The 19,549-nt window shown below is 52.5% G+C and overlaps 2 protein-coding genes and 1 non-coding gene across 6 annotated transcripts in view; 2 read left to right on the top strand and 1 right to left on the bottom strand.

The window, feature by feature from the left end:
- LRSAM1 (leucine rich repeat and sterile alpha motif containing 1) overlaps positions 1 to 12,439 on the bottom strand; it is a 30,011-nt gene extending 17,572 nt beyond the window's left edge. For 3 of the 4 annotated variants that reach the window (XM_051807952.1, XM_051807953.1, XM_051807956.1), the window contains exons 1-8: positions 12,349 to 12,439; positions 8,193 to 8,372; positions 6,594 to 6,650; positions 5,071 to 5,115; positions 4,535 to 4,612; positions 3,658 to 3,726; positions 2,756 to 2,840; positions 1,231 to 1,352 (exon numbers count right to left, since the gene is read on the bottom strand). In XM_051807952.1, the coding sequence (XP_051663912.1) occupies positions 1,231 to 1,352; positions 2,756 to 2,840; positions 3,658 to 3,726; positions 4,535 to 4,612; positions 5,071 to 5,115; positions 6,594 to 6,650; positions 8,193 to 8,264 (528 nt within the window). In that variant the 5' untranslated portion in view covers positions 8,265 to 8,372; positions 12,349 to 12,439. The remainder of the gene's footprint in view (positions 1 to 1,230; positions 1,353 to 2,755; positions 2,841 to 3,657; positions 3,727 to 4,534; positions 4,613 to 5,070; positions 5,116 to 6,593; positions 6,651 to 8,192; positions 8,373 to 12,348) is intronic. The other variant, XM_051807954.1, reaches the window with a different exon arrangement.
- A 2,063-nt stretch (positions 12,440 to 14,502) lies between these two features.
- RPL12 (ribosomal protein L12) lies at positions 14,503 to 17,828 on the top strand. The gene is made up of 7 exons (XM_051808072.1): positions 14,503 to 14,656; positions 14,742 to 14,815; positions 15,360 to 15,458; positions 16,179 to 16,260; positions 16,862 to 16,948; positions 17,539 to 17,651; positions 17,734 to 17,828. The coding sequence occupies exons 1-7, from the start codon at positions 14,620 to 14,622 to the stop codon at positions 17,737 to 17,739; spliced, it is 498 nt and encodes a 165-aa protein (XP_051664032.1). The 5' UTR covers positions 14,503 to 14,619; the 3' UTR covers positions 17,740 to 17,828.
- On the top strand, positions 15,901 to 16,028 carry LOC127480283 (small nucleolar RNA SNORA65). The gene has a single exon (XR_007907817.1). It is a non-coding gene; the product is annotated as a small nucleolar RNA SNORA65 (small nucleolar RNA).
- Positions 17,829 to 19,549: the final 1,721 nt, after the last annotated feature.

The following is a 19,549-nucleotide window of genomic DNA, read 5'->3' as shown; positions in this document are numbered from 1 at the left end:
AGAGATGTGAAGTGTTGTGTGTGAGCCAGAGGAGTATTTATTCACCCCCTCCTGCTGGTGTCTGAGTCAGCCCTGTTGCCTGACACTTGCACCATTTAGTACTGACAAGTCTGGCAGCCAGAAGGGAACATATCCATCAAAATCCTGATGCTTTTCCCATTCTGGATGTGCACTCCAGGGAGCCAGAAACCCACAGAGGCTGCCAGTGAGTCAGAGATCTGTCAGAGCACAGAGGCAAGAACCTCATCCCAAATATCCATCTGCTCATTTCCAGTCAGCCCTGGTGGGGAGTGGCTGTGTCAGCCTGAGCACAGGCACAGTTTGTGCTCTCAGAGACAGCCCTGGCAGGTAAAATCCAGGGATTCACTCCCTGGGGATTGCTTTTGTTGTGATTAAACCACAACAAAAAGTGATCAGAGAAGACCAGGAAGGGAACACAAAAGCTGTTTTGGGCACAGCTCTGTTACAATTCCCTGCAGTGCCTCCTGCCCAGGCCCTAAACATTCACTTTGTGTGCTGGATCTCTGACCTCCTCCCACCACACTGCAGGCATCGAGCTCTGGCTTTCCATGTGCTACCCCTGTGTCAAGGCACAGCTTCACAGACCCCATGGGGTGTTGGTAAAAGGTGTTGCCATGGAGGTGTTGCCCCCTCCTCTTTGGGGAAGGGTGTTGAATTATGGAAATCCAGTGGATCCTTGACCTTGCCTGTTTGGCAGAAACTCCCTGGGCTAAACCCTGTGGCCAGTTAGCACTTAAATATTGGGGGTTTAATGTGCAGTAGTTATGGTGCCTTTCCTGCTGTGGTCCAGGCTCTGCAGGATCCTAGGGTGCTTTGCAGGGGTGGACTGTTGTCCTCTCACAGCTCTTCAGGGCACAGCTTCACTTTGCTCGTTGTCTGGTGAGTGCTGGGGCAAAGTCCAGACCCCCTGTGCCCCCAGTGAGCCCCTCCCTCCACTGCCCTTGTGTCCGTGGGATGGCTCAGCTCCCTCTGGTACTGAGGGTGGCCTGGGCTGTGTTTTGGTTCTCACCAGACTCATGCCAGGGTCTCACAGCAGTTCCTGCTGATGGTGGTTGGACTTTCCCCGTGTGACACACACCATTCCCCACCCCCTGCCCAGACACCTCCCCGGGCTCTCCATCCCTCTGCCATGGCATGGCAGCACCCCCGGAGGGCAGCAGCAAGGGAGGGAGGGGACAGACAGACAGACAGGCAGGGCTGGCTGGGTACCTGCAGGGTCCTGACGTGGGCCAGCACCCGGGGCAGCTCCTGCAGCACATTCCCACTGACGTCCAGGGAGCGCAGGCTCCGCAGGCCACTCACCGTGCCAGGCAGCTCCTTCAGCTTGTTCCCTGGAGAGAGAAACCCACTTGGGAACATGTGGCCTGTCCAAAGCAGGGCCCAGCAGGTTCCTCTGCTGCAACACCAAACCATAACCACACACATGGCTCATTTCTGCACGGACAGGACTGTCCCGGGTCACACAGGGACCCAAAAGAGATCTCATGGGTCACACAGGGACCCTAAAGGGCTGTCATGGGTCACATAGGGACCCCAAAGAGCTGTCATGGGTCACACAGGGACCCAAAAGGGCTGTCATGGGTCACACAAGGACCTCAGAAGGACTGTCATGGGTCACACAGGGACCCCAAGTGGCTGTCACGGGTCACACAAGGACCCCAAAGGGGCTGTCACGGGTCACACAAGGACTCCATAGGCTGCCACTGCCCACCAAGGCAAATGGGGATCCAAATCTACTTGCTCACAGCCCCAGTGCACAGGTCCAGCTCATACCAAAATGACCTCCTCAGCTGAGGACGTGCTGCAGGCTGGGTCTGTGCTCTTTATCAGGAGAATATTTGTAACATGGAGTCTTCTCCCCTTTGGTGCAAGTCCCAGAGGTGGGAGGAAGGGGACTGAGTGTGGGACTGCACAGCCAGGGCTCAGAGCTCAGGTGCTGCAATGCCCTGAGCTGCCCTTCCAAGTTCCTCACCCTTCATTTCCCTCCCTGTTTCAGCAACAGCTCCCTGTAACAAAGTCTTTTTCTCCCAAATTTATGGCACAGCATAGCTGGAAAATGCCCAGGAGTCCGGAAAAGAGGTGTGGCCTTTGTGCTAGGGCTGTGCAAACCTGGTGGGCTGCACAGGCTCACAGGACCCAGCTCCAGGTGCTGGTGGACTCAGCTGTAATTCAGTTTACCCAGCTGACTGCTCTGCTTGCTCTACTGAAGGGCTTCTGCGAAAGGCTGCTGCTTTTCTTACACTTGAATCTGCACAGAGTGCAGATTAGGTTGGTCTAAATCAAAATCAAAAGGGGGACAAACCCCTCTTGCAGGGCCCACACAGCACTCCCAGCTCAAGGGGGGCCCCTGCTCCTGGAGGAGAACGTGTGTCTCCAGCCCTCCCAACATTCCTGGTTGCAGGAATGAGGCACTCAGGGCTCTGAAACTCTGCCTACATGCAGGAACCCCAGGGAGCTCTGAGCTGCTGGGATTGGGTTGGGATGACCCAACCACCTCTCCTTTGAGAAGAGCCTGGATGAAAACATCCTACAGACCAAGGCTGAGCCATTTTCTGCCTATGTGATTCCTCCTGCCTTGCCAACTATTTGAATTCAACCCTTCCTTGTGTCCTTCCTCAGCAATCAGAGTGTAAAACATGTGGTGGCTGAAAGGAATAATTGCTACTGCAGCTCAACACGACCCAGAGAGGAACTGGTGCCTTGCCCAGAGCACTGCTGGAATCCCGAGCCATACCTTTCACATTGAGGAGCTGGAGCTGGGCAAGGTCTCCTATAGATTGTGGAAGGCTTTTTAAAAGATTCCTTTCAAGGTTTAGGACCTAAGGTATTAACAGAAAAGATTTTCAAGACATTCTTCAGACAGGTCTCAGCTCTTCTACACACCCATGCTGCTGGGACTACTCTCAGCCCCAGGACAACCTGAAATTGGTCTTAGACAACACTTTATGGGTTAAAAAATGTATTGTTCACAAACCCTGGATACAGGGTTTGTCAGGCTACCAAAGGCAGTGAGACCCTATTCACCACCACCATCTGGTACTGAATCCAGCTGCAGGAACTGGGACTGTCCAGGGCAGCACTCCCCAACTCCAGCTCCCACAGGGCAGCAGGGCCTGAACTTCAAGCTGCCCCCCAAGCACAGAGACCCTCACTGTGCACTGAGACACACTGCTCTGAGTCCTCAGCACAACCACACCAGGGAGAATGGCAAAACCTGGATATTTTGGGAAATCAGTGGGACTGGAAGCTCGAGCTCTGCTTGGAGCATCTCAGAGCATCTGCTTGGCAGTGTGAGCCACCTGGGCTGACAGGCCTTGCACCAACCTGGGACTACATAACCCACTGCTCTTCTTCTGCTCTTTTCCTGCCTTTCCCCTGCTCTTTCCTGTCCTTCTCCTGCTCTTCTCCTGCTCCTCTCCTGCTCTTCTCCTGTTTCCTGCTCTCCCTCCAACAAGCCAGTTCAACAGCAACAGTCGAGTTTCTGTGATAGATCCAGCAATGATGAGATAGATCTGACAACACGGCACCATCATTTAAGTTGTTGTTAATTATAAACCAAAGAGCAGCAACCCCATATCCCTGCTGTCCCAAAACATGCCCTGAGCCACACTTGGGATGCAGCTGCCAATCTTTTACCTGAAGAGCTGTGAGCTGACCAATATCAGCAGGAAGCGACGTCAGCTGGTTGTTATGAAGGTCTAGAACCTGGAAGAGGAGATGATTTCAGCACACAAGGCTGGGAACAGAAGTCGTGGTGCCAGAATGGAAGCTCATGCATTATCTAGCAGTGAAAATTCCTTTGCTTCCAGTGGGGCTTTGAAAAGCAGCTCAAGTTTTCCAGGAGACATGGGCACTTAATTCCTGGGGGTCTTCTGGAAACTCAAGGGAGGGCAGTGACACTGAGGGGGCTGTTCCACAAAACTGGATGAGCCAACTGGATAAATGACCCCAGGGAACCAGCCTGCCAGCAGGAATTTCTGCAGGATCAATGAGCTGAACTGCTCCCTGGAAGCTGAGCTGCTCCAACACCAGCACAGGGAGAGGGCAGGACTAGGCCTGCAGTCCTCCCTCCCTCCATGGGGAGAGGAGCTGCTGGAATGACTCTGCCTCCTGGGGAATCACAGAGGGTGGTGGAGCTGAGAGCCCTCAGCACCTGCATGACAGGTACTGTGACACAGCCCTGTCACACCCCATCGCCCATCCCAGCTTCCTTCACATCCCAGTGATCCATCAGGGCAGGAGAGAGATGGATCTACCCCACAACACACTCAGCTCTGCCTGAGAGGCTGCTGAGGGGGGAACTGTGGGATTTGGAAGAGGAAAAATGAGTCCTGGGAACACAAACCACTCAGTGACTGCTGTCTCTCTACCTGGAAAGGGCAGATTTCACACCTTGGTACTGATTCTTGGACAAACCCTCCACCCAGAAGGGATTTATTTGGGCTGGTGTGTTTTAAAGCACTGGAATGCACAGAAAACAGGCTGCAGATTAAGTGTTAAGAATCACAGTTACCTTCACAGTGATGAGACTCAGGAGGCTGCAGGACTTTGGAACTAAAGATGTCAGATTATTTGTGTGAATAATCAGCACCTGGGGGGGAAAAACCCCAAAGGCACATAAGCACAAGGGACACTGCTGTCCAGAACAAGCACATTTGCTGAGATTAAACTGTGGAGGCTGGGTGAGAGCTCAATATCTTATTCAGTATCATAGAAAATATTGAAGTAGGAAATGGTTTGTCAGAAAAGTTCAAACATTTTACAAGAGATCTAAACCAGAGCCTTGTTCCTTGTGTGAGAAATACCATCAGACAGGCTAAGACAGGAACAACCACCACCTTTCCTGCCAGGAGTTAGCTCTGGAGAACACAGACAGGATTATCCTGACCCAAACTGCTCTCTGTGTGGTATCACACAGGTGGACAAATTCATTACAAGCAAACTTCTTGTGCAGCAACATAAAACAACCACATGCAGTCGTTTCCAACACTACAGTAATACCCAAGCATAATAACAGAATTATTTAACAATTTCTGATTGCAACATTACCTTTTTTTGCAAGACTTTACAAGTGGCAAAGGCCCCATAAGGAACCTAAAAACAATTAAAAAACAGCCAGGTCAGACTTCTCTCTGAAGCACTTCTGCAGTGCCCACCTGTAAAGTGTGAATAACTTTAGTGAAACCACAAGTGATACTTGAAATTACTGGGCCCTGATTTTGGCCCAGCATGCCAGTACTTCCCAGATAACTTCCATTTAAGCTTCCAATGGCCCTCCATGACACAGCAGTGTCACAGAACAGGCTGAGGCTTGGGCAGGAGTTCCAGCCTTGCGTGATTTAATATCTGATGACTCAAGAGCTCAGATAAACGTTCAGTTAGTCATCACATAAATACATTCTGTGGTTCTGCAACCTCAAAACCACTCTTGGGCTGAAAGAGAAAGGGGAGCACAGGGCAGCACTGAGTGTCCCTGATGTGCCAGGCTCTGCAGGAGAGGGCAGGGACAAAAGGGAGGTGCCAGGCACAGCTGAGCAGCAGCAGCCAAACTCCTGTCCACAGTTCATTTTAAGACAAAACTGATGTTTCACTTCATTTATTGAAACAGCAAAGGACAGAATGAAACAGCAAGGCAGGGTTTTATGGTACCAATCCAAAAGGAGCTGCTGGGGATCTCAGAGCAGCTGCAGCCATGAGTGAAGCTGGTGGGTAGATCCTCTGGCCCTGCTACACCCAGAGAGGCTGCCAGACTGTCCCACAGCCTGCAAACCTGCACACAAGGTGCTGTTGGCTTCTGAGCTTGGAACAAAACACCCTGAAGTCTCAGCAAAGCCATTTCCCACTGCAGAGCAGACAGTTCTCCTCTCCAAGAGGAGAGCTCTCCCCACAGAGAGCAGCACATCACCCATTAACTTGCTTGGCAAAGCTCTCCCCTTCCAAAAGGCTATCAACATTTTAGAAACATGAGATAATGAATAAAAATTGGAAGTGAAATAGAAAGGGGCTTCTGGCCTGGCTGCCAGCAGGGAAAGCTGTGTGTGCTGTGAGTGCCTGGCACTGTCACTGCCCACCCACACACAGCACACAGATTGTTCCTCACTGAGTTGGCTGCCATAAAAGAAGCCAAGCTGGAAGTGAGATTTCCATCCTTAACCAGCTGGGATTTTCACCGATACAGAAAAATAACCATGGGTGGCAGACTGTGCAGCTCTAAGATTAGAAACAGTCAGCCTCTGGCAAACAAATTCCCTCAGGACCAGCAAAATTAGGCCATGAGGTCCCAAACTGGGGTCCTACCAATGTGCTGGGGGAGGGTATGAGGCCACTCTGCCCTTCTCACCCTGTCATATCCAAAAGGATTCCCAGGACAGAAATGGTGTTGAAGCATCAGGCAGGACAGGCAAACTCCCACCAAAAATGGGGAAGAAGCCCCCAGCTGAAAGCCAGAGGTGAGGAGACAGAGGAAAAGGTGGCCCAGTAACAGGTTCTGTCTGGAGGCTCACAGACATGACACCACATCTGACAGAAGGATCAGAGCTGTGACTTAATGCTGGAAGCTGTAGAGAACATACCTCTGAGAGTTCACATCTGGATATGTCAAGGGTGTCATCAGCACCAGCTTCTTTTGCCTGGAGAGGAAGACACACATCCAGAGAATTAGACCATGCAGGAACACATGACCTCTTGCTGCATCCTGCAATTCTCATTGCCCAGAGAGGTTGTGGATTCCCATCCCTGGAAGTGTCCAAGGCCAGACTGGATGAGGCTTGGAGCAACCTGGGCTAGTGGAAGGTGTCCCTGCCCATGGCAGGGGGTGGGACTGGATGATCTTTAAGGTTCCTGCCAGCTCTTCTGTGATTCTGTGACTCTGTTCCAAAGTGGTTTTCCATGTTCAACCACATCCAATGCAGCTGCTAATGGTGACAAACCTGGACAGACTCACTGTGAGCATCTCTGCAACTATTTTCTTAAATAAAAGGTACTGCACAAGGCAATAAAACCTACTTGTGTTTGTGCCTCTGGTAAGTCTTCAGAACTGGACATCCTGACCCTGAACTAAGCACATGCAACACAGAACTAATCCTAGGACAGGACAGGTAAACCACCCCTCCCCAGAAACCCTCCAGCTGAATGAATTCAGTAAACTTGTGTCATATTGTTTTCTTTTCCAAGACACCTCACAGCCAGCCAACATGAAGTTTCTAAATTCTATAGTGCTTTGGGATAGAGCACAGCATAGAATCATGGAATTGTTAAGGTTGAAAAAGCCCTCCAAGATCACTAAGTCCAACCATTCCCTCAGCACTGCCAAGGTCACCACTAACCCAGGTCCCCAAGTGCCACATCCACAAGGCTTTTAAACCCCACCAGGGATGGGGACTCCAGCACTGCCCTGGGCATGAAGAAATTTTCCCTGATGTCCAACCTGACCCTCCCCTGGCACAACTTGAGGCCATTTCCTCTCCTCTTGTCCCTTGTTCCCTGGGAGCAGAGTCCCCCCTGGCTCCTCCCTCCTGTCAGGGAGTTGCAGAGAGTGAGAAGGTCCCCCCTGAGCCCCCTTTTCTCCAGGCTGAGCCCCCCCAGCTCCCTCAGCTGCTCCTGGTGCTCCAGGAGACCCCACTGGTCCACAGCTCCCAGGGCAGAGAAGGAGAAATAACCCAAAAGCAGATTTCCATCAGAAACCAACTGCACAACAGAACCTGCTGAGGATCCACCCAGAGGATCCTGGGGAAATCCTAGTCCAGGAAAACAAACAGCAAATCTAACAAGTTGATCCTCTGAGTGACAGGAAGATACGAAATAGTAATGAGAAGCAAAAGAGGGGCACAAGGAAAGGCTGGATTATGGGAAAGGGGATGTCACGGGTTCCCTGGAAGGAAAAGCAAACTGAGAGATCTGTGAGGGCAAAGGGGCATGGAGGAGTGCTGGGGGTCCCATCTGTGGGCTGGCAGGAGGTGGTGGGGGGAGAGGATGTCCCATGGAAATGGGAGGGCAAAGGGAGACAGGAAGGCAGGAATTCCCTGACGTACATTAGGAAGAGGACCTTGGTGAGAAGGAAAACTGTCTGGGTGAGATCAGGAACACGGTTCCTGGTAACACAGGGGACATGCCAAGCCCCCTGGCACCCAGGCCCAGACACAGGGCACAGAAGTGAGCCTGGCACTGCTCACCAGGCACAGTTGGTACTCAAGGCGCTTCCGGGCGTCCTCGCTGGGTTTCTTCTTGCGGGAGAAGAGCGGCATCCTGGGCTCTGGCTGTGGCTCTGCCCCCAGGCAGGGATCAGGGCAGGGACAGGCTGAGCAATCCTGCAGTCTGTGTGTGCTGGGGAGCCCGGGCTGCACAGCTGGGCTCTAGCAAGGGGGGAAACAAGAGAAAAGAAGAGAATCAGTGTCTCGGGAATTGTCCCTGTTTTAGCCCTTCTCTGGCTGGGTCCAACAGGAACCTCCACGGGGAAGTGTTCACATGAGCCACCAAAGCACTGCTGTTGATGGTCTGGGTCATCCCTGTGCAATATCCACTGAGTCAAGCTGGAACAGGTACAGAGAAAGGCTACTGAGGGATCAGGGAAATGCAGGGGCCACTCCAGATGTAACTGTAGCAGAAAAAAACCCCTATTTGAACTCAATTCTGGCACAATAATAAGGAACTATAAAATTTTCTAGATTAAAATTAGGCTAAAAATGTGAAAAACCTGACAGCAACAGAGCTGCCTTCCCCTTCCAGGGTAGGTGAGAATAAACAAGATCCTGATGCAGTTCAAAATACAGGGACTTGCTGAGTGCTGTGTCCAGCAGAGCCTCCCCTGACACGTCACAGCCCATCCCAGCCACTTCCCAGGACATCAGGGGAGCAGAACTGGGATGCCCAAGATGGACTTTGCTTCTCAGCTTTAGGAACTGCCTCAAGCTAACAAAAGCTTGGCTCGTTTGCTTTCTAGGCAGCAGCAGAATCACCCAGGAACACCTTCCCCATTTTAGTCACACAGAGAGATGAAAAGGTTCTGCCTTTAACACCCAATAGCTTAAAGTCAGATTTTCAATAGGTTTATAAAGCCAAATCTATTTCCAATAGTCTGACAACTGCCTGCAGAGCTGAAAGAATCCAACTTCAGCAAAATTCTGACTACAAACAGAGCTGACCACAGCTGCCCCCCTGGGCACTGCAGAGCTTCTCCCAGGATGGATGTGTCCAGGGTAGATTGCTCCATCCTCAAGCCAGAATCCAGGACTGGGAGCAAAGGCTCCAGCTGGTTCAAGGGTAATGGGAGGAGAAGTTGAAGCTGAGAGAGGAGAGTGGGCCCAGGAAGGGCCCTGGTGGAACTGGGAGTGCAGGTGGGTGAAGGGGAACAGAGCCCAGGTAGCTCTGGGACAGGACTGACCCAGCACAGAGAAAAAGGGAATTGTTGGCAGATTTTGAGGGAAGGGCTGGACAAGGGAGACCAGCTGGGAATGAGATGGCACCAGCTGGGATGCTGGGAAAAGAGGTGAGGAATAAAATCAAAGATAAAAAGGAGTTTATCTGTGGCTGCACCAGAGCAGGGGGTGAAAAATGGGCAATGCAGAAAGAGCCTGAGCTGAGGCTGCAGGAGAACAGGGGACCTGACACAGCTGGGATGGATCTGGTGTGGAGATAAGGCTGGGATGAGAGAAGAGCAGAAGGGCAACAGTGAGGTTGGAGACCTGCAGGGTGTGGGTGAGAAGCCTTGGATTGCTGGAGGAGCCCAAAGGAGCCCTGCCCAGCTCTGCCTGGCAAAGGGGGGAGTCCAGGCAGGGCTCCAGCTGCCCAAAGCCCTCACTGAGACACACACTGGGAACTCTGCACTCAAGTTTCACTTTACAATGACTTTTTTAAACACTGTTAATAATCACACAAATCATCTAATCATATAAGAGTCACTCCTTCCTCAGTTCAGCACTAACTGGCACAGTGAGCTCATGTTGCACATAAAGAGCTGGTTCTTTGCCAGCTCTGTGCCTGCAAACTGGTCCCAAACTCCACTGAAAAGCAGGTACCCACAGGATCCAGCCAGGAATGTTCCTTGTGCAGGGAGAGCTCTGCCAAAAACTGCCCAGAGCTTTATGGAGATAAATCCTTTGTGTAAAGGCAAAAACATCCCTTCAGTCCATTCATCCAGGTTTCACTCCAGAAACAAGGAGGCAAAGCCCTCCTGAGTCACTGTCCTGCTGTCACAGCTCTCACTGGAACAAGCCACGAGCCACAGCACAAAGTGGCTACAAACAAACTCATTCTGTGTGTTGGAATCACACTCCAGCAGTTCCATGGCTCTTCCCCTACCATCTCAGTTCCTGCCTTTTAAACCACTTCAGGCTGTTGAAATGCTCCTCAGACTCAGCTCCTCTCAGGAGGGGAGGGAAGAGCCAAAATTCAGAGGGCTGAGCAGGAGGGGAAGTTGATTGTCAGGAGCTACAGGTGGGAAATGCAGGACAGCAGTGAAGGGCCACAGGTCAGACATCACAGACAGAAACAACAGGAGGTTTAAAGATGAAAAGCAGAAGGACAAAGTGCCTCCAGCAAGAAATCCTTGACTTTACTAAACGTGTCCAAGTCTTTACTGAGGATTTCTGCATCCCCTTGTGCAACCTCACCTTTCTGTGTTCCAGACAGACATTATTAGTCATGGGGATAGTGGGAAATCATCAGTTTTCACCCAAGAAAACAGATAAAGACATGAAGACACTGAACAGGAAAAGAATCCTATCAGGGGTCAAAAGATGAAGGATCAGAGACTGTTAAATGGACTGAGCAGCTTTTAAATGTCAAAACTTGCCATAAAATATTTAAAGATGAAAAGCAGAAGGACAAGGTGCCTGCAGCAAGATATTCCTGACCTTGCTGAATATGTTCATCATGTCTTTGCTGAGCATTTGTGCAACCCCTTGACCCACCTCACCTTCCTCTGTTCCAGACAGACATTGTCAGTCATGGGGATAGTGGGAAATCAAGAGTTTTCACCTTCATCAAGACATGAAGGCTGAAGGGCAGACACTGAACAGGAAAAGAATCCTATCAGGGGTCAAAAGATGAAGGATCAGAGATTTGTTAAATGGATTGAGCAGCTTTTAAATGTCAAAACCTGCCTTAAAAAACACAAGTCAAACCTGCAGTGAGCAAAGCTGTGTCAGCAGTGACAGTGCCTGTGTGTGCTCAGCTGACCAGCACCAATCCTGAGTGAGAGTAGCACCCACAACAGCAGTTTTTATTTATTAAGCTCCTGAAAGAATTGTCTGTAAGTGCCTGGGACAGGCAGGGAGCACCCAGGGATACCAAATCCTGCATCCCCACAGGAGCCAGGGCTGGTCTGTGCAGCCACACACACTCACAGGGTGAGGAAGGGCCCAGGAATGTCCAATGGGTGTTCCCCAATCCCTGCAGCTGTTTGGGTGGTGGCAGCAAGAGAAAACCAAACCCCTAATTTTACAAACAAATGTCATCAAAACAAAGCAGCAAAATGGCTCTGTAGGAACAAACCCCCATTTTTGCAACATTCTGGACACCATAAATGCAGCACAGCACTGCAGCAGACAAGGTGGGGGCGTGGAAGGAAGAGATGCTTTATTTCAGCTGGGAAATACATTCAGGAGCAGAGCAGTGAGGCAGGGCCTGGATCTGGGAGGTACTGCCTGGCCATGGGGACAGAGCTGTCACCACACATCTCCAGGCTGGCCTGGCTCCCTGACAGAGAGGTCATCAAGCATCCAGCAGTGACAGGAGCCAGCCCTGCAGGGCCTGGAACAGGCACGGGGGGGAACCGCAGCTTTTAACTCCCCGTCCTGCAACACAGGAGTGTTGGTTCTTTGTGCTGGGGCTGCCACCAGAGCCGTGCCACCCCTGCCACGGCCCGTCCCTGCCAGGGGCCTCCCTGAAACGAATCTCTCGTCTTCACCAGTCCTTCCTTTCCCACATTATCACTATTCCTCTTCTCCTCTTTAGGGGTCCCCGCAGGGTTCCCCTCCCAGGCTCACAGCGCTTCCAGGGGCTACCCGTGGTCCTCCTCGTCTTCTTCACCCTTTTATCAGCCACAACGAGGCCGTTCTGTGCCCGAGGGCCCAGAACCTCGGAAAGACGAAGGGCTGAGTGGGCCCTGCCGGGATTTGGGTTCGTGGCCCTCGGGCAGCGGCCCGACACCTGGGGAGAGGTGTGACAGTCAGCGAGGGCAAACGCCGCGCGGCTCCGGGAACGACTCGCTCCCGAGGAGCGTCACCGAGCTGCACTACCCGTGCTCGTCCCGCCCGGGGAGCCCGGGGCCGCCCCGGGGATCCCGTCCCGAGGGTCCCGCCCGAATCTCCCCCCCTCAGTCCCACTCACCGCTCGCCGCCGCCATCTTGAGACACCGCCAGGTCACATGATCACCCGCCCGCGGGCACCGAGACGCGCGGCCTGAGCGCCTCGCCCAGACTACAGCGCTCCGCCTCCGGCTCTCGCGCGCCCCCAGCAGGCCGGAGGACCGCCCCGCCCTGTCACAAGATCCCGAAGTTATTTGGGATTGGAAAAGATCTCCAAGATCATCGAGTCCAACCTGTGCCCGATCCCCACCTTGTCACCCGGCCCAGACCACTGAGTGCCACGGCCAGTCGTTCCTTGGACACCTCCAGGGCTGGGGACTCCACCACCTCCCTGGGCAGCCCCTCCCAATCCGTGACCACCCTTTCCACGAGGAAATTTTCCCTGATGTCCAACCTGGCCCTCCCCTGGCACAGCTCGAGGCCGTTTCCTCTCATCTTTTCCCTTGTTCCCTGGGAGCAGAGCCCGACCCCCCCCCGGCTCCCCCCTCCTGTCAGGGGGTTGCAGAGCCAGAAGGTCCCCCCTGAGCCTCCTTTTCTCCAGGCTGAGCCCCCCCAGCTCCCTCAGCTACTCCTGCTGCTCCAGCCCCTTCCCAGCTCCGTTCCCTTCCCTGTGCACGCTCCAGCCCCTCAAGGTCTTTCCAGAAATGAGTGGCCTAAAACTGGGCACAGGACTTGAGGTGCCCCAGCAGTGCCAGCACAGCGGACTATCAAAACTTTTTACTATTTATACATTTTAGCAAACAAACGAATTAGTGTTCACTGGCTACAAGTTACATAGTTCTTTAATTAATTAGTATTATCTCTTCTCTTCATTAATTATTCTCTCTCTTCTCATGCTAATTAGTCCCCTGCTCAGTGTTTCTCTTCTTTAGGATCAGGGGGTTTCTGGATGGGTGGTCAGGATCTGCCCCTGTTGGAGCTGATTTCAGTGCAGTTGCTCAGTTGGCTTCATTAGTTTCTACCTTATCTTGGGAGTTCTACCACAAGTCCTTATGGCCTGTAAATCCTGCATTCTTTGTGCCCACTATCAGTGGTACATCCCTCTCCACAAGCTTTCACCTTCCCCTGGCTCTGAGATCACTGAAGCATGTCCAGCCCTAAACCTCAACAGAGCAATTCTACCAACAAGTAACTTATTTATCTAATACCTGGACATCACTCAGAGCTTGAGCTGCTGTTTCAGAAATCACATCTCCCTTCTGGTTGATTAGGATTGAAAGCTACAAAGATCAAACATCAAAGAACAGCCTTTCTTAAGAAAATTTTTATATATTCCACATTTTGCAATGATGAGGGGCCTAGAACTGCCCCCAGGATTGGAAGGGGGGCCCCACCAGTGCCCAGCACAGGGGCACAGGCACTGCCCTGGCCCTGCTGCCAGACCATGGCTGGTACAATCCAGGGCAATTGGCCTTCTTGCCCACCTGGGCACACCTGGGCTCATGTTCAACCAGCACCCCCAGGGCCTTTCCCAGTGGGTAGATTTCCAGCCACTCTTCCCCAGGACTGGAGCCTTGTGTGGGATTGTTGTAACCCAAGTGCAGGACCTGGCACTTGGCCTTATTGACCCTCATACAATTGGTCTTGGCCCATCCATCTACCTATATATCATCTATCAATCCATTTATCTACCTATATATCATCTATCTATCCATCCATCCATCCACCCATCTATCTAATCTACCTATGTCAATATCTCTATATATCTTTATCCATATGTCTATATATATATATCTGCCCATATCTCTCTATTTCTATCTATACCTCTATCTTTCTATCTCTCAGTATATTTCTACCTATCTCTATGTTTCTGTCTCTATATTTATATATCTGTATATCTCTATCTAAATCTCTATATATCTCTATATATCCATATCTATCCATATCTATTTATATCTATTTCTTTATATTTATACATCTCTATATCTCTGTATATATATCTCTATAGATCCATATCTATTTATATCTCTATTTCTGTCTTCGTATTTATATCTCTCTAAATCTCTATCCATATCTCCCTGTATCTCTATTTATATCTATTTCTGTCTCTATTTATATATTTATATCTATCCAGAGCCGTACAAACTCCAGCTCTCGCGAGATCTCGGCACATACACACGCGCTCTGGATCTCTCGCGAGATCTCGGCACATACACACGCGCTCTGGATCTCTCGCGAGATCTTAGCGGGTATATATTCGGCTCCCGCACCTCACGCTTTCTTTCATCGCCCCAGCAGGCCTGAGTTCACGTCGCCCTCCATCCGCCTCCATCCCGGCCCGCCCCGCGCCGCGATGCCGCCCAAGTTCGACCCCAATGAGATCAAAGTCGGTACGAGCCGGGCGGGGGGGTTCGGGAGGTGGCCGGGGCGGTGGCAGGGCCCGCGGGCGCGGCTGACGCGGCGCTGTCCCCGCAGTGTATCTGCGCTGCACCGGAGGGGAGGTCGGAGCCACCTCCGCGCTCGCCCCCAAGATCGGACCCCTGGGGCTGGTAGGTACCGGGGACGGGGGACTGAGGGCGTGGGAAACGTGTTCGGAGGGCGGGGGGACGGTGGAAAGCGTGTCCGGGGGGGATAAGCGTTTTCCCGGGGGCAGGGAAACGTATCCCGGAGTGGGCGGTGGGAAGCGTGGTCCTGGGGGGATAAACTTGTCCTAGCGGGTGTTGAGGGAGTGGGAAATGTGTCCCCGGGGATGGAGGGGGCTGGGCAGTGTGTCCAGAGGGGAAATAAGTGTTCCTGGGAGAGAGAGTGGGAAGCGTGTCCTGGGTTGGGAAGCAAGTCCAGAGGGGAAATCAGCGTGGCGCCGGGAAGGGCAGTGGGATGGGGCCCTGGGAAACGTGTCCGGGGGGGAAATAAGGGTATTCCCGGGAGGGGAAGGTGGGAAGCGTGTCCCAGGAAGTGCTGGGGGCGGTCCCGGAGAAAAGAGGGTGTTCAGCGACCTCACAGCAGAGCCGAGGAGCCGGACACGCCTGGGACGGCGCTGGGGCTCTCTGGTTTAAGCCGAGCTCTGTGTGACGGCCCCGTGTCGCCCCTCAGTCCCCCAAGAAGGTGGGCGATGACATCGCCAAGGCCACGGGCGACTGGAAGGGGCTGCGGATCACGGTGAAGCTGACGATCCAGAACAGGCAAGCGCAGGTACCGAACGCCAGCGGAGGGGCCGCGTGTGCTGCGGGGGTGGAGCCCCCCCGGGCCCCCCCTGCTCCAGCCACCGGCCCAAATCCCGGCAGGGTCCACTCAGCCCTTCATCCTTCCGAGGTGGATAAAATGAGTGCCACACAGGGGCGTGTGGGGGTCTTCTGGGAAGACCTTATAACGTGGGTGGGGGATGTGTGTGGAGCCAGGCTGGAGGATCCCGTCCGTGGGAAGAGACCCTCCTGTGCCAAAGTTCAATTTTTATCCTACTGTCACCTTGTTTTCATGCTGCTGTTGCTTCCTGCACAGATAAAATTGTTCCTTCAGCAGAACCGGCAAAAAAAACTTATTTCAAGCAACATAAAAATAAATAAAACTCATGGAATGGAAAATAAATAATCGGGATATGTGGGAGATAAAATGGAAATAACTAACCCAGTAGCCACCTGCCACCGTGCCTGTCCTGACCTCCGTGGCTGGTACATTCCAGTGGTGAGCTGAGAGGAAGCCCCAGGCAGGAAGCAGTTCTCCCCTGGATGTGGGGAGGCCTGTGCCGAAAACCTGGGAACAGGTGCCTGCATCCCAGAAAATCTGGTGTATGAGGGAGCTAACCCGACCCACGCTGCTCTGGCAGTTTTGCTGAACTAAATGACTGATGGATTATTTTCATTAGTGTTGAAATTCTGTGTAGGATGGGGGGGGAATTAATCTCTTTCCATTTAGATAGAGGTTGTTCCTTCTGCCTCTGCTCTGATTATCAAAGCTCTGAAGGAGCCCCCTCGTGACAGGAAGAAGCAGAAGAACAGTAAGTGCTCCCCTGGCTTTGGTTCTGAATGTTTTGGGGGTGAAAGGGGGGAACACCAGTACCTTCCTCTGGGATTAGTGCAAACTGGCAAACAGGTGCCACTGGGCTGTATCCTGAGCAGCCAGGATTCTGCTTTTCAAAAGATCACAGAATCTTGAAATCCCAGACTGGGCTGGGTTGGGAGGGACCTTAAAGCCCATCCAGTGCCACCCCCTGCCATGGGCAAGGACACCTTCCACTAGCCCAGGTTGCTCCAAGCCCCGTCCAACCTGGCCTTGGACACTTCCAGGGATCCAGGGGCAGCCACAGCTTCTCTGGGCAAAACCAGGGTAAAACAGGTACCTGTACCCATCCTGTCTGTGTCCTATGGAGCCTGGTACAGCCAGAGGGGAGCTGGCAGGAAATGCCAGCTTAGGAAAGAGTTGTTGTGGGTAACTTTGTGTCACAGTCTGGGAGCAGGAGCGCTGATGGCAGTCCCATTAGAGCTGGGAGCTCCCAGCTTTCCATGGGGTCAGGGCACTGGGAATGGTGCCTCTGAGGCTGCAGGGGTTGGTGGCAGTGCCTGTGCCCAGGTGTCCTCAGTGCTGCTGTCCCCTCACAGTCAAACACAGCGGGAGCGTCACCTTCGACGAGATCGTGAACATCGCGCGGCAGATGCGCCACAGGTCCCTGGCTCGGGAGCTCTCGGGTGAGTCCTGGGGCTGGGAGACAGGGAGAGCTCCCTCTGCCTGCTCCGGGGGTTTGGAGTGCTCCCTCTGCCTGCTCCAGGGGTTTGGAGTGCTCCCTCTGCCTGCTCCAGGGGTTTGGAGTGCTCCCTCTGCCTGCTCCGGGGGTTTGGAGTGCTCCCTCTGCCTGCTGCAGGTGTCTGAGCCAGGTTCTGCTCCAGTTCTGGGAGGGCCCACAGCCGTGTGTGCTGAGCACCACAGGGACAGCCTGTGCTGGCTGGGAGCCCCAGCCCCTGGGGAGGGGACAGGTACAGGTAGCACTTCCCAGTGCATTCCCTGGGAAACCAGGACATGAGAGCTGGATAGGTGACTTGCTGTCTCCTGGTGAGCTCCAACCTGCAGACCCCCAGAGGGAGGGACAGCTGAGAGGTGTGAGGAGTTCTCTGTGTTACAGAATCACAGGCTGGTCTGGGTTGGAAGGGACCTTAAAGCTCATCTCATTGTGCCTCCTGCCACGGGCAGGGACACCTTCCACTAGCCCAGGGTGTTCCAAGTGAGTTCTCAGATGTTTCCCTGTGCTAAAGCACTGACAAGCTGTGTGTTCCTGCTGCAGGGACCATCAAGGAGATCCTGGGCACTGCCCAGTCCGTGGGCTGCAGCATCGATGGCAGACACCCCCACGACATCATCGACGACATCAACAGCGGAGCCATCGAGTGCCCGGCTGTGAGTGCCCAGCTCTATTCTCTGCATCAGATTGAATTGCTAAATGACTCCACTAATGAGCTGTGTTTGCTTCTTCCAACAGAGCTAAGACTGCAGAAAAGGAAGTTGCTCCATGAAGGCTCCTTCGGTTTTTTGTAGCACTTTAAATACTTAATAAAAGACCCAGTTGTCTGCAAACAGTGGTGCTGGCTCAGTTTGTCCCTGCCTCATGCTGGGAATGGCTGGAGCTGGGTTGGGAGGTTTAAGCTGGATCTCAGGAAAAGGTTGGGTGGTTGGGCACTGACCAGGCTCCCCAGGGCAGTGGGCACAGCCCCAAGGCTGCCAGAGCTCCAGGAGAGTTTGGACAAGGCTCTGAGGGACAGGGTGGGATTGTTGGGGTGTCTGTGCAGGGCCAGGAGCTGGACTGGATGGTCCTTGGGGGTCCCTTCCAAAGTGGGAGATTCCTTGAACCGTGTGCCTGTGGAGTAGAAGGGCTCTGACTGGTCCCTGTCAGAAAAGAATCCAAGGAATGGATGTGCAGTCAGCATTCTCAGGAACTACTGGAGCCAGGAATGCAACTCCATGTACCTGGCAGTCCCTACCTTGCCCTCCAGGCTGGTACTACCAGGAGGAGCCTCTGGCCCAGGTTCTGGTGGAGCAGGTTGGATTTTTTTGCTCAAATTTGCCCCTGCCTTAAAGCAGAGGAAGTTCTGGATTTTTTTCCTGGTGACCAGGAACAGACATTTTAGTTCTTGAGTTGAATTTATTTTATGGTTTATTGCATCATGAGAGCTGTGAGTCTGTGTGAGGGGAATCCTGTGTTGTAAAGGGCCCAGGCTGGTGTTTCTTGTTTCCCAGTTCCTTGGCTGGTGATACTGGGGGGAGCAGTACAGCCCCTCTGCACTGTGCTCTCCTGTGTGTTCTCTGGAAGAAAAATGAGCCATTTAAGCATTTCCCAGACATTCTGTAAATAAGAAATGGCCCTTAAACCCTGGCTGAGCCTCAGAACTGGTGTTGAGCAGTGAATATTCTGGCTTTTTGTGCCAGCCCAGCCTGCTCTGAGGAGCTGCTGCTCATGAACAAGAGGAGTTTATCCTATGAAGAACACTTTCCTGGAGGAAAGGCACCATCCCTACTGGATGTAGAAAGGTGTCTGTGCCCATTCTGGAAGGATTGAGGCAGGGATGGAAGTGTGGCTGTTGAGAAGCACAGTGAGGAACTATCAGAAGGTTTAACCTCACTAAAAAGGCTCTGTTTTGGCAGAACTCTTAAGGAAATGTAAAAGTTGTTTGGGGATCTGGTACTAGGAGGAACCTCAGTTCACCTGGAGCACTCTGAGCTGTTAAAACATCTGGGAACGTTCCTGTGTATTCCAAACTTGGTGCTCGTTGTGCTACCTGGTGTTTGACACTTGGCTCTCACAGCTGAGAGCTCTGGCTGTTACTGGGACAGCTGGAGAGGGGGTAGGACCAAAGATCCTGAGGAAATGGTGCTCTGTTCCCTCCAGAGGCTGGATTTTCCCTTGAAGCAGCACAGCACATGGATTCTTCCAGGCTGGGAAAAGCTCTGTTAGCGTCGAAGTGAAATTATTCTGAAATAAGTGCTTTAGCTGGCACTGGGATATTGTAGCAGCCTCATTACCAGCTGCTCATGATTGCAGTTTCCCTCAACCCTAACAGGGAAAAAAACCAGCAATGAATCCTAATTTAGGTCCGTTTTTGCACTGCAAAAGGGGATGAAATTCTTCCCAAGAGGCTGAGCTGTGTGTGCCTTGGTCTCAGAAAAACGTTCTGCAGGGTCTTTTCCTCCCCTGCAAAGTGGTGACAGCACTTCATCAACATTTTCCTGCCAGTGTCTCTTCAGTTTTGCAAACAACTCAGTTATTCCTACAGGGAATTTACAGCCCCAGAGGAAAATGT

The sequence above is a fragment of the Manacus candei genome, unplaced genomic scaffold (genome assembly GCF_025592945.1).
Source record: "Manacus candei isolate 608988 ecotype Guabito, Panama unplaced genomic scaffold, ASM2559294v1 h1tg000071l, whole genome shotgun sequence".
NCBI lineage: Eukaryota > Metazoa > Chordata > Aves > Passeriformes > Pipridae > Manacus > Manacus candei.
Note: the sequence above shows the minus strand (reverse complement) of the source record. Positions and strands in the feature narration are given on the sequence as shown.